Genomic DNA, 13,703 nt, shown 5'->3' with positions numbered 1-13,703 from the left:
TTATCCTCATCCAGTTCTCAAAAAAGTGTGTGTGTCTCTCCATCCGCATGCATGTCTGCCTGCACGCACCCTTTAGACATTGGCTGAATTTCCACGAAAGGCCTGTGGTTGTCTGTCCAGGCAAATACAAATATATGATGTTTGTAGCATTTTTATAAAATAAATTACTGGAGACCTTTTTCAGTGCAGAATATAGCGCTGCAATGAAAGCAAGGTGCTGGAGCGAGACAGGGTAACAGAGTCATTTCCATAGCAAAGATATTAAATTAGTTTCATAATTTTAGGAATAAGGATGTCAATTTCAGGAGAAAGCTGTGACAAGACAAATTTTGGTGCTGCAATCTTTACTTTCACAAACGTTTCAGTTATTCTTTTCAGGAACAGGCTGCAGTGAACTGTCTTAATTAGCAGTCTTTACTGCCTTTAGTATACGGGGTTAGAGCAGACATGAAGCCTTCAAAGCAGCAGAGGGTTCTTACCATCGAGGAGACAAAGAGCAACTCCTACTGGAGGAAAGGCTGTGTCATGAATCTTTGTAGCTGGCATGTGGTGTGTTTATTTTATTTTCCTTCTCAGTTTGGCTTTCTAAGGGAACACAATCCGGCTATGTTTGTTTGTCTCACACTTCTGGCCGCAGCCAGTAGTTTTGAAGACATTAGATACCTTCAGCTAAATTTAGCACAGGGGAAGAAATCTCAGCTATACTGATTCTCCTTGACTCTCGTGAAGTGGGATTCAAGATAGCACCCCAACAAGGACAGGACAGGCAGTGTTCCCCTCTTGAAACAGCCCCTATGTGTGCTGGCTGGTCAGTCTGAGCACGCACAGCACTGAGTCAGCTGCACGGCCTGCTTGCTGCTTTTCCCCCAGGTAGGGAGAAGGTACAAAAGGGACCGTGGAAGGGACCGGGAGTACTGATTCGGACAGTACCTGGAAGGACAACTGTGGAGGCCTGGGGAAATTAGAAGGATTATTGTGGAGATGGCGGTGCAGGTTGGTTGCATCGCACATGAAAAGAAGCTGAAAGTGCAGGTGGGCAGCACTCATGTCCTGAGAGGTGGGAGTGGTCGTGAGAGTTTAGAGGAAATGGGGATTGCTGTCACTGGGAGCAATAAATAACAATGGATCGTAAATCCTTAGGAAAACAATCTTCATTAGATGCACTGCTCACCAAACAATTTTAACAAACTATAGCTGTCCCTTCAAACCTTTCAAATACAGTATTTTCAGGCAGAGGACCAATAATGGATGATACAGCCTTTTGATGTATCCATGAGTGCTGTAAGGCCAGGAAAGACTTTTCCAGGGCTCAGCACTGTGGGATTAGGTTTACCTGTCATCATAAAATTATTTTTAGAAAAATATTTTTCCTACAAAAACTAATTTTTAAGAAGTTCTCTTTATTATATCTCAGAGGTCTTAATTTTGCTGATCAGTTTGGACATCTAACAAAAAGAGTAGTCTTTTTCTTGTATTTAGTGTTTGGATTGAAAATGAATGCAAGCAGAATTGTTCTAGTTCTCTTAGGGATTTTTCAAGTATGCATCTGGTAAATAATGGTTTGATTTTTGCAGGGAACAGGGCAACTGCAAAGCATTTTTCATAAGTTGCTTAATTGTTCATAATTAATGTTCATACTTTTTTTGTGTGTAGAAAAATAAAGGCAAGGGCTCTATATCAACAAGAAATTCAAGAAGAGCAAGTGCAAGGTCCTGCACCTGGGGAGGAACAACCCCATGCACCAGTACAGGCTGGGGGCTGAACTATTGGAAAGTGCCTCTGTTGAGGAGGACCTGGGAGTGCTGGTGGACAGTAAGGTGACCCTGAGCCAGCACTGTGCCCTTGTGGCCAAGAAGGCCAACAATATCCTGGGGTGCATTAAAAGGAGTGTGGCCAGCAGGTCAAGGGAGGTTATCCTCCCCCTCTACTCTGCGCTAGTGAGACCACATTTTGAGTACTGTGTCTAGTTTTGGGCCCCCCAGTTTAAGAAGCATGTGGAACTGCTTGAGCAAGTCCAGTGAAGAGCTACGAAGATGATCGGGGGATTGGAGCATCTCCCTGATGAGGAAAGGCTGAGAGACTTGGGTTTGTTCAGCCTGGAGAAGAGAAGGCTGAGGGGGTATTTCATCAATACCTATAAATATCTGAAGGGTGGGCATCAGAGTGATGGGACTAGGCTCTTTTCAGTGGTGCCCAGCGACAGGACAAGGGTCAATGGGCACAGGTTGGAACACAGGAAGTTCCACCTCGATATGAGAAAAAGCTTCTTTCCTGTGAGTGTGACAGAGCAGTGGAACAGGCTGCCCAGGGAGGTTGTGGAGTCTCCTTCCCTGGAGACATTCAAAACCCACCTGGATGCGTTCCTGTGCCCCCTGCTCTGGGTGTCTGTGCTCAAGCAGGGGGGTTGGACAAGATGATCTCCAGAGGTCCCTTCCAACCCCTACCATTCTGTGATTCTGCAATATCCTGGCTCTTGTAGATGTGACATGCTTATACATGGTGATAAACACTGTTTTAAAGTATGGGTTTGTCAAAAAAAACTCTAGCAAACTGTAAATACAAGATATAGGAAAAAGGAAAGAAATGTTTAAAAGGAAATAATGTATTTTTTTTCTTCAGTGAAATGGATTGAATGAAAATATGATTTGTTTCTGAAGCCTAGATGTATGAGCATGGACATTCTCCCTTCCTCCCACATAGTTTGAATCTCAGAAACATAGAAAATAAAACCAGAAAAGCCAGCACGGAAAATCCTCTGTTGCTGCAAAACTGCTCACGGAGTATGTACCAAGTGCATTTCCTATTTACTTTATTAATGCTTACCAAGAATTCAAGCAATTTGAATATGCTTTGCAAACAGTGGAACTAACCCGTCAGAACATTTTTAGTGACTGAGCTTCCTCCCATGATCCAGTGAACCTCCCGAAAATGGCAGGAGGATTAGACTCGGTGAGGAGGGTGTTGGAATAAATTTCTTTGGAGCAGTCAGACTTGTTGCTGGGGGGCCAGGGCAGCGTTTTGCCCTGTGTGAGCCCATCTCAGTCTCCTGGGTTGCCTTCCAGAGCAAAGGTACCCCGCTGTGCCGGAGGCTGTGTCGTGGGGATGCGGACAGCAGGTGCTGGGGGGATGCTACTGAGAGCCCCCTGTCCCCACAAGCTTCGATAGCTCTTCCCTGTCTCTTTCAGTAAAAAAGTGATAAGTTGGAGAGAAGCAACTCTAAGCTTTGGTCAAAGCTTGGCCAAACCCTGTCTGTTGGACTGTGTTGGAGACGGCTCATGGCGTGACCACGTAGCTGAGTAGGCAAGGCTGAGGGTGTGACGGGTGTGTAGACTGAGTAATACAGAATAAAGTCAGTGTGCTGGATCCAGTGTGACAGGCAGGAACTGCGTTCCTGTCAATGCAATGGTAGTCCTCTACTCTCGAACAAACCCGTGCTGAAATCATCTGGGGTTAATGAGATCATTCCTAAGAGCAGGAAGTACTCTGAGTAAGACCTCGAAGGACCGAGCCCATAAGGTAGAAGATTTTGCTTGTCCCAGTAAACCCAAATCTTAAGACTGCCAAGACAAATCAATTCAAGACACTGACAGACAAGGGAAGACGAGGAGGAAATTCTGTGTGCATTAAAAATAGCTAAATGTGAAGGGACAGACCATGCCTTTTAGGCACTGGGCTAAATTGGGAATGGGTAGGAAGTCACATGGCTCTAAACATGTTACATATTTACACTTGTCACTGGTACCAAATTACCCTCCCCTCCCGGCCGCTCCCATCTCCCCTCCCACGCCAGCTCCAGCTCCCGCTCCTCTGCTAGAATTTGCTTGTGTATAATAGAATCATAGGATGGTTTGGGTTGGAAGGGACCTTCAGAGGTCATCTAATCCAACCTCATACTTGATACATATACATGTGTCTCAAATGTAACACCCCAGAGGTCCCTGATCTATTACATTTGGTGATGGTTATAAGCAACAGACCCTGCTGAGGGAGAAAGAGTAGTATTCCCTCTCACAGCTTGGGTAGATCTCTCCCAGCTGTACACTTTGTATGGTATGTTAGACACTGGTATGACAGCACGTCCCTTCATCTGAGGGAACTGGACACCTGTCTTCTCTTTTGGTTTATATGATACGTTTTTGGACATATGACCTCTGTCTGTCCCATTCATGGGAATGGGATCATGCTGCCCATGTTGACATCCAAAGTTTCCCAGTAATTTCCAGCATCCCGCTTCCCAGAGCTCCACCCCCACATACACTTAAGTTTATAAATAACCTCTTAAGAGACATGGGAAGCAAACACTTCTAAGTGTTCTTTTAGAGGATCCAAAACCCAATCTCTTTTTTCCCATATGTAGTAAGGGAAATACACAAGTTTAGATAAAAGTGTTGAAGTGCTTCTGTGGATTTCCCTGCCTTTGTTTTTCCCCACACTTAAGCACTCTCTAGAGGTACACTGGAGTCCTAGAAACAGCTCAGCCTTAATCCTTCCTGTTCATTAATTCACTTCTGGATCACCACAATTGTCCATCACACCTTCTTCCATGGGGAGCTTCTTAGCTCCTTCCTGGATACCCTAATTAAAAAGGAGCCCTCGGCCACAAAAGGATGACTTTTCTTTGTTCCTTCTCTTTTGTCTCTCTGAGCATCTGAAGAACCCCGCTTTTAAGACCTAATGTTAAGACTTGGTGTCTGCTTCTAGTGATTATGTGCCCTTCCAGTCTGACATCGTTACAACTGAAAAAAGCCTGGTTTGAGGTGTGATATTCTCATTGCTGCATTTGAATGGGAGACACTGTGGCTCCTTGACTTTCTCTAAGACATCTGTAAGCCTGCAGCGGTAGAGGTGGCTCCATAGGAAAGTGGTGCCAGGCAGCATTCCTGTAGTTCGCTGAATAAGAGGCACGTTCCCTCAACCATCATATCAGCAATACAGAGTTTTAGGACCCAAGGCAAAGGAGAAGCGAAGTGACTTCTACCCTGTCTGGCAGGAAGTCCATGGCATGTTTTTCTCTAGCTGAGTTTTAGAAGTGCTCTGTAAGGCAGGCATTAAATATACTGAGGTCTGGCTTTGCTAATAGTAACAAGGGTTAGTGATTCAAAATAAATCTTTCAACTTTTCAGGAGTCATCAGCTAGTTTATTCTTTACTATTTGTATGTTGCTGGGAACTTTTCCAAGGCCCGTGAGCCCAAGCTGACTCCAGATTAGGAGCTCTGGCCTTCCTACCTGTGGGACTGACCATGAAAATGGATGTGGAGTTATTGTTTTATCGAACTTTATATAATGTTACATTTATGTTAGCAAACATATGCATTTATATATATGTTATCAAACAGCACCACAAAGTGTAGCTGGAGGCTTACTTCATGTGCACTAAGATACAGCCCTTTGGATGATTCTTTACCCCCCTTTAGGCCTTTCCAATTTTGAGCCATTTCCTTTGTTAGCCTTAAGTAAATGCAAAATTACTTTTACTATTAAATCAGTCCAGCCTCTCAACACCAGTGCTCTGAAAAGCATAACACCTCATCAAATAGGGCATTGGGAAGGCATTGATAAACCATGTTTTTAGCTGAGTGATTCTGGGCCCAGCTTGTCCTTTCTCCCCCCTGCCCTGACCGGCTCTCGCTGCTTGCTTGCCTGCATCCCTGGGTACGAACCCATTGGCAGCAGCTCGGGCAAAGGCCAAAGACTGTAAATGAGGGATGTTTGCCATATCATTCCGTTTGAATTGGTGTGACTGTCAGTTGATATTTTCCAGTTTCAACTGAAAGTGTTCGGTAATTCACATGTTTTACATAGCATCTTGTGGCTTGTTCCAGTCCCACCCGTGTCTGAGATAAGGTGGTTGATGGCAAGCAGTGCTCAGCTGAATGCGCGGTTACAAATTACAGACGTGCTGCTTCAAAAGGCTGGCATTAAGAACCAGGGGTTTGTGTCAAGGCTAATGACTCCTGAAGCCTCTGGTAGGGATGCTGACTTTCTGGGGTGATGTGGAAGGACTTGTTTCCCCACTTCAATCTCCTTGAAAGCTGCCGTTCATCAGTAGTCCAGTAGTTTCAGAGTCTGACTTCTGAAGAACATTACAACGTGTAGTTATTGTAAGGAGCCACAAATTTACTGAGAGTGGACGTTTAGAAGCCTTGTGTTTAAGATCCAGTAAAATCTTTTTTTTTTTTTAAATACGCCATTCCTCAGGAAAGCTCTCTGCACAGGCAGAAGTGCTAGAAACACCCAAATACAAGTCTCTGCAGAAGCTTTGTGCAACAGAGGGTGACATGCTTCCTCCCCCCAGCCCTCACGCTGGCTGCGTTCGGAGTCGCCCGTGGAAAGGGAATTCTTCTGATCCCGTTCGTGACCGCGATGCCCTTGGTGACTCCGGGCCTCAAACCCAGAGGCTTTGCCTAGCTGGGCCCAAGCGATAATTTGAGGTGCCCCCGCACCGAACACGGGCAGGGTGCGGGGCAGAGGTGGGCTCCCGGGAGGGCGGCCCGCAGCCCCCGCCGCCCGGCGGGGAGCAGAGGGGGAGTCCCGGGAGGGCGGCCCGCAGCCCCCGCCGCCCGGCGGGGAGCAGAGGGGGAGTCCCGGGAGGGCGGCCCGCGGTGCCCGGTGGCGGCCCCGGCGCTGCCGCCGGCTGTCGGGGCGGCGCTGGCAGCCTCCCCTGCTGCGGGCAGCCGCGGTTGGAAGTCAGTGAAATCCTGCCTGCCAAAGCCTCTGCGTGTGTGCCTGTGTGTGGCGGAGGGGAGAGGTGGGGATGGGGGAGATGGGGGTGGAGTGGCAGGCTTGGGGAGAGGGAGGGAGTAGAGGGAGGGAGTAGAGGGAGGGAGGGAGGGAGGGCGCGGGGAGGGGAGGGTGCCCGGGTGCCTGCGATTGGTAAAGCTCCGCGAAGGCATCTGCCAGCAGGACTTCAGAGGAATGTGAAACCAAATCATTTACAAGTTAAAGATAGACGCAGAATACACAGCATCTTGAGCCAGGGTTTAAATTCATCCCTCTCCGTCTGGCTTCTCGCAAAGCTCTGCTTGTCAGCTTGCCTTTGCCTCCTCTAACGACTCTAATATTCCCTTAAAAATAACATCATTCTGGATTCTTTGGAATTATTAAGGTGGCAAAAGAGATCATGGTGCAGACCATAGGGTAAGTAGGAAGCTCGCCTTTGCATACATTTGCTAGGGTGGATCCTCTGGGCTTTGCTTCTGCTTCCAGAGCGCTCAGCAGTTCCTGTAGGATGAGGTGGATATTCACGTAGTACTTTTCCCCCCTGCGATTTATTCCGCCCGTTTTCCCCATACGGATTATTTGAACTTTCTTCCTCAGTGAGATGTTAACTCACAAGGTACATGGGGAGTCTTGAGCTTTAATAATCTTACCATTACAGTTTTAAGTGTTTTCCTCTCAGCTGAATTCTGTTATATACCTATATACCTTTTGAAGTGCTGCTTATTATTACAAAGTTGAAAAGCAAGTGTTTTCCACGTTAGAGAGGATGTAATCAATGTTTTTGCATGCTTGTTTGGCTATGGTTTTACTTACCTGCTATTTCCTCATGTGTGAATTTGATTACAAGACAGGGTTAATTACATTTGACCTTTCAGTTTGCTTGTTCCCAGATAATGCTTTTTACTTGGCGTTTTTTTTTTTTCTGACATTTTGACCCTTTCGTTTTCTCTGAATAAAGTCTTCCTAGCAATAATTTTAAAAGTGTACATTCCCCTGATAGTCCTCACTTTACTAGTGAGTTTGTAAGTAAAAAGAAGATTCAGGCTGTCATGGTCTTTCTACAATTTATCAGAAGTAATTTTGGTAACTAGCAGATACTTTGCTTCATTGATCAATGGTATTTTCAAGCTCTTTCTCAAATATTTCTGGTGAAGTTGTGGTGCTCATATTGCCAAAAGGATTTTGAAATATCAGAAACTGAGTGGGAAGTTAGATGTAATATTTATTATATAGCAAGAACTTGTATTCTGAGAGTTTCCTCTAAATCTGTGCTTTGTATGAGAATCACCTAGATGCCAGCATCGTTTTTACCATTTATTCTGGGCATGCGTGTTTTATGCTCGTAGTAGAAGAACTCCTAACTTTGGATTTGGTGGCAGTTCACCCAAACATACTCAGAATTCCTGACATGTTAGCACTGCCCATAATAACTGTAGGAAGTAGGTGCTGTCTGCGGATAACTGAAACGCCTAACATTTTTGGTTATAGATATCAGTGCCGAAGAGACTCACATAATGTCAGTCTGTGTCTTGCAAAATATGTGAAACTGGGTGAACTAAAATAGAAATGTTCCCTCTGTTTGAGGGAAAGATGGTGTTTCTGGTATGTTTTGTTATTCTTCCATTTGATTGAATTCATCCCTGTTGATCAGCGTACCCACGTTTTGCAAAATATCTGGGTATATTTGGGTGAGCAAATCTGCTGTGAAGTGTTTTCTGTGTGGTTAGATCTAGGGGATGGAGGAGAGGCAAACGTAGAACGTTTAAGGTAAATCTAGAAAAAAACAAGTCCAGGGGTGAGAAATGGCATTCAAGCCAGACTATATTATCTTATAGTTTATACTAGTTGGGTGTTCTTTTAACTAGCTCAGACTAGCTCAGTCCCATGCTAAATTTCTAGGCCAGCAGTTACTTGCATTAAGGTATCACTATAATATTTGTTTCAGTATTGAACTGGAAGAACTTTGAGGCAAAATGCGTCAGGCTGAATAAAAACTTTCAGTGGGGCTTAGTAAAGCTGTGGTTAGTTTCTGGCTCTTGCACAGGATCCTGTGCAGCTTCAGGCAAGTTGTGTGAGCTCTCAGAGCCCCCGCAAAACTGAAGGGGCTGGAAATACCTTTATTACTTCTCTGTGTTAGTTATCTAGATAGCAATTCCTTGGGTTAGGCATCACCCCGATAAGGCTTGGCACAACAGGCTTCTGCTTTCAGATGGGGTGCACCCTCCCCAACTCTATGGCAAAAGGCTTGAGGGAGGAGGAATCCACAGATTTGGAAGTAGAGGTTTGCTGCGCCTTTTATAAGCTTCCTAAACGGAAAGAGAAGAATAGACTGACATTCAGAGGTGAGCAGAAAATAGAATTAATGTTCCATGGGAAATTCCTGAGTCAGTTCAAAATTAAATTGCATTTCCCTACCACAGTGTATTGCTTTTCTGAAGTTATAGTTCAGGAGCATGGTGTTCCCATTTCATTATCTGAGACCCTTCTCCCATAATTAAATGTCCAAGAGGCACTGGAGAGCTTCGTCAGAAGGAAACCTGCTTTGTATTCTGAGAAGTGAATCTGCCTGAAAAACCTCATTTCTGGAAGGGAGTGAGCTTCTGACCTAGGAATAGGGAGTTCCCAGGGTAAGTACTACAGTGCAGTGTTGGACTGCCTTCAAAAAATATATTCTGGTGTATCTAATCCACCTGAAATAACATCTTCCAATTGTCCTAGCAATAAATGGAAAATCTTCAATAAACTGATATTTTCCCATAGAAAAGTACAAATAAACTGTATTTGATATAGTTTATATATTATAATGTTGGCATATTTTCTGGAACAGAAAATCCTTGGCCAGCTGTTAGGGTGAATTTTGCACAGTTAGGGTGAATATGGTACCACATTCGGTCAGTAATGATGGTACCACACAGCAGCGCAGTGCTGCTGAGGCTGTTGAGTAAGAGTGTGGTAGCTTTATCAGGGCAGGATGCAGGGGCTGGGACCTCTCTCTCTCCTATCCCTGTCCCCTTCTCCCTCACTATCCCTGAACCCCTCAGGTGACTGGGATTTGTTGGGAAGCTGGGAGGGAGGAAGGAAAGAGGGAGGCATCTTTTTCTTAAAGGGTTTTGAAACAGGGTGTCACCGGGGGTGGTGACACCCTCTTCTCCTTGGTCTCCTGGACTTCTTGCTTCGTTGCGGCTTTTCCTTCCCTCCCTCCCCTTTCCCAGGACCCCTACTAAACCCACACAGGGGGTGATGGAGAAGTGCTTCTCGTGGGAGGTGGTGGGAGGGTGAAAGGGTGACTGCTGCCAGCCCCTGCCTCTTGCTACTGCAGAGAGAGGAGAGATCATGGAGGCCCTTGTCTTCGGGGGGACCAAGCAAGGGACAGATCATTGATGAGGGGAGCACAGGCCTACAGCTGAAGCATTGGTGTCTCCTAGTCTTGGGTACTGTGTGAGTGGCTGAGGTGCTACTCTGATACTGGTATGGTGTTCATCGCTGGCACGTGCCAGGCTCTCCTGCTCCAAGGAGCCGGCTGTTCAGTGTTGCTTAGGGACAAGCCCTACTTTGTCATGGTTAGTTACGCCTCTACCCTCGGAGCAGGCAGGTCACAGTCCCTCCCTTTCCTTTACCATTAAGTTGTAAGTGACTCTGTCACAAGAGTTCAGAAAAATCATGCTTTCTGAGGTGAAAATGGGTTTGCAACATTTTTTTCCTTTAATAAATCCTACGCTTCTTTCTTTGTAAACCCTGATAAAACCAGTGGCAGGGATATGTGTATAGCTGTTAAAATTCTTACTTGTGAGACTTTACAGTTACTGTATAGGGTTCCTATTTTCTTTCTTTCTGTCATGGTATTTTTTCCATTGTAAATCTATGTTTCTAGCCTCATCTTCCAGCTGTTTGCGTTATTATTCTGCCAAAAATAATAAAATAGGGGTGTCATCAGGAACCACTTGGTAAACAGTTTTAAGGACTGTTTCCCCAAGGTTCTGTGAGAATATGCTGGCATTTTTCTGAGCTCCAAAGTACCTAGAAGCAGCTCACAGTGATGTAATTTCCTTTGGGTCCTAATGAATCTGCTCCCAGTGACAGCATCTAATTTGTTTTGGCAGAGTATTACAGGCAATGCCTTGTACAATGCACGACGCTGTAGAAAGCCTCAATTCTGTAATTTTGTAATTCTGTAAAAAAAGAACACCCAAAACACCTACAACCAAAACTAATGAAATTATGATGTCCTGTTCAGCCATGTTAACACCTCCAAGTCCATGAGTTGGACTGGCAATATGCAGGGAAGTTGCCAGTCTGAGTGGTGTCAGACCTCCTGAACTCACTATTGATTCTGGCTCCTGGTGTATGAAGGAACAAAGTATTTCCTGAGCTAATTATTACTGTATGAAGTGACTTTACCTGGAAACACAGTGATATGACACTTCCCACTAATAGGATGCTTAAAAATGCATCTAATTGCAGCTGCGATAGTTGAGAGAATGCCTAATACCTAATAGCCTTGAGAAAACCATCCTCCCTGGCAGGGGGGTATTACAGGAAGCCAAGTTTTACTGTATCTTTCCTGTATCTGAGACAGTTGTATGGCCTTTTGCTGCATTTGACTGTAAAACCTGAACTGGGAAGTGTACTCTGAGTAATAGAGACAGGGAAGCAGTGGAAATAATGAATCTTTATTAATTTATTTGTTGGCACGGTGGTAGCTTTTTGCTGAACATAACCTTCCCTAGGGCAATGGAGGGAACAAGTCAGCTTCCCTGCCTGTCACCTTTGACAAGTCTTGCAGGGGGCTTGGCGTACCCTTTTCCGAGAGTGGCGACGGTAATACTTGCCCAGTTTTGCGAAGTGCTCTGAGATCAAGGAATGAAGAGTGTTACCTAAAAGTGTTGCATTCTTATTGTCTTTTATATCTTTTGTAAGGATAAGACTACTCTGGTATAAAATGCATCCTTGTAAATTTGTAAGAACATTTGCTCTCAGTGGAACCTCAAAAAAAAAAAAAAAAAAAGAAAAGAAAATGAAGCAGAGAGAGAAGTCTGTGAGCAAGTAGACTTTAAAAACAATTTGTTGACAACTAGTGACTAGTTCTTTCAAAGACAATGAAAATAAGCACAGGCAAAACCCAGAAGAACATGCTTGGAGTGAAGTTGTCCTTGAGTACTCATTACCAAATAACAGCTGCAGATAGAATTAGTAATCTTATCCTTTCCTGCTACATTTTTAAAATATACTGTTTAATGAGAGTATATGCTTTCTAGTAATTACTACCTTTTCAGGCCATGTTTATTCTTGATGTGACATTGTCCTTGGAACAAGATCAGGAAATGCTTTCTTGCCAGGTTTATAAAGCAATGATAGTTTGGCTATTATGTGCTTCTGCCCCCCCCATACATGACTCATTTATATTGGATCAAGAGAGCTACATATCATTCATTTGATGGGGAAATACAAGCCATTCCCTGGTTTCAGATCGTTCTTTTTTCCTATAAATTGACTTCAGAATGACTAACTTTACACCTAAAAAAATGCATTGATTACAAAGGTGGCACATTGATTTAAACATTTTCTAACTTTTGAGTTGGTAATTCTGAAACTTTGTCACTCTTTTAACACTGAGTCCTAAATAATTTGCGTAACTGAAAGCTTCCTCGCCTGCTTGAGAAATCAAACTTCACTTAGGAGAGCTGGCCAGTTGTTTGCAGACTAGAACCCAGGGAAAAAAGGCACATCATAGATCTGAGTTTGAAAGCATTTGTCATGGTATTTGATGTGTATTTCTAATTGCTATTACAATTACAAATATTCCACATTTCGCTGAATATACGCAAACAAAATGTGTTTCCAAACACATCAAACAGATTTCCAAATAGATCAAACAAAATGCAAAGTGATCTATGGTTTTATTTTTGTCCTTAAAATTTTGATCAATTTGCATGTCTTATTTGTCTTACTAGGGAAAATAAATCACATCAGTTTAATGCAGGTACAAATTACAATATGCTGGTACAGAAATGCAAGGAGAGCTTAACAGAGCTGAGAGTCAAGCCGTGTACTCTGCCAGGCTATTCTGTAAACAGGTCAAGTTTTTATTTAAAAAAAAAACACAAACCACTTCTGAAAATGCCAACTATCACGTTACTTCCCCCAGAACCTATTCTGCATCCTGGCTTCCCACCTCTCTCTGCCGCCTGCCAGGCCATTGGTAATGCTCTTCATCGCAACCTCCAAGTCGTCTTCCCCAGAGGGGAATTCCAACCGTAGAGTTGGATGAATTTTTGGCTGACCCACTGAATACACAGTAAGAGCAACCTTGGCAGGCTGGCAGCACATCCAGAAGTGGTAATTCAACGGAAGTCCTTGCTCCATCTCCTCAGAGTATCAGTTAGGGAGGGAATTTCTGGAGGAAACACATTTTCCAATACAGGAAGTTGTGTGTGGCTTGCAAGAAGCCTCCTGAACACATGTCCCAGAGACCTGTGCCAGTTCAAAACAGAAGTCATCAGCAAGGTTCAGACCTTCAGCTAGTAGAGCAATCGCTTGTACTCAGAAGCTCTAAAGCTCCCTGTGAACCACTCTTGGAGGGGGATGACATATGCTTTTTGTTAATGGGTTCAGTGGCTGTTTGCTGATAGTAACAGAAAGATAACAGTTGTACCTGCCTGCCAGACTTCAAGTTTTTGTGTGAAAGTATGGAGGAATGAATGCTTCTCAGCAGAGGATTTTTTTTTAAAGCACAGGGAAAACTATTTCTTTTCAATAACTTTAGCTTTGAAAATTGCTGAAAATTTATAAATAATACATTCAGCTTGACTCTAATGTCTAGTATGTAAAATTTCGGGTCAAGCATAAAATTTAGAAAAGCAACTGAAAAAAGTTTTATAGTAGGAAGTAGGTGTAAGCAGAGGAAACTTGCTAAAATGATGATGGCAAGAAGCAATTATATGAGTCTAGAAGATAGTAAATACAATTTCAGAAATCATACAGC

General features: G+C 44.0%; 1 protein-coding gene across 15 annotated transcripts in view; it reads left to right on the top strand.

The window, feature by feature from the left end:
* DTNA (dystrobrevin alpha) overlaps positions 1-13,703 on the top strand; it is a 241,755-nt gene that overhangs the window by 40,187 nt on the left and 187,865 nt on the right. For 12 of the 15 annotated variants that reach the window (XM_064442772.1, XM_064442770.1, XM_064442762.1 and 9 more), the window contains exon 1: positions 6,954-7,138. The exons of the other annotated variants lie outside the window; for them this stretch is intronic. In XM_064442772.1, coding sequence (XP_064298842.1) covers positions 7,122-7,138 — 17 coding nt within the window. In that variant the 5' untranslated portion in view covers positions 6,954-7,121. Of the gene's footprint in view, positions 1-6,953; positions 7,139-13,703 lie in introns of those variants that run through there. 15 annotated transcript variants of the gene reach the window in all.

This window comes from Phalacrocorax carbo, chromosome 2, assembly GCF_963921805.1.
Source record: "Phalacrocorax carbo chromosome 2, bPhaCar2.1, whole genome shotgun sequence".
Classification (NCBI taxonomy): domain Eukaryota; kingdom Metazoa; phylum Chordata; class Aves; order Suliformes; family Phalacrocoracidae; genus Phalacrocorax; species Phalacrocorax carbo.
Note: the sequence above shows the minus strand (reverse complement) of the source record. Positions and strands in the feature narration are given on the sequence as shown.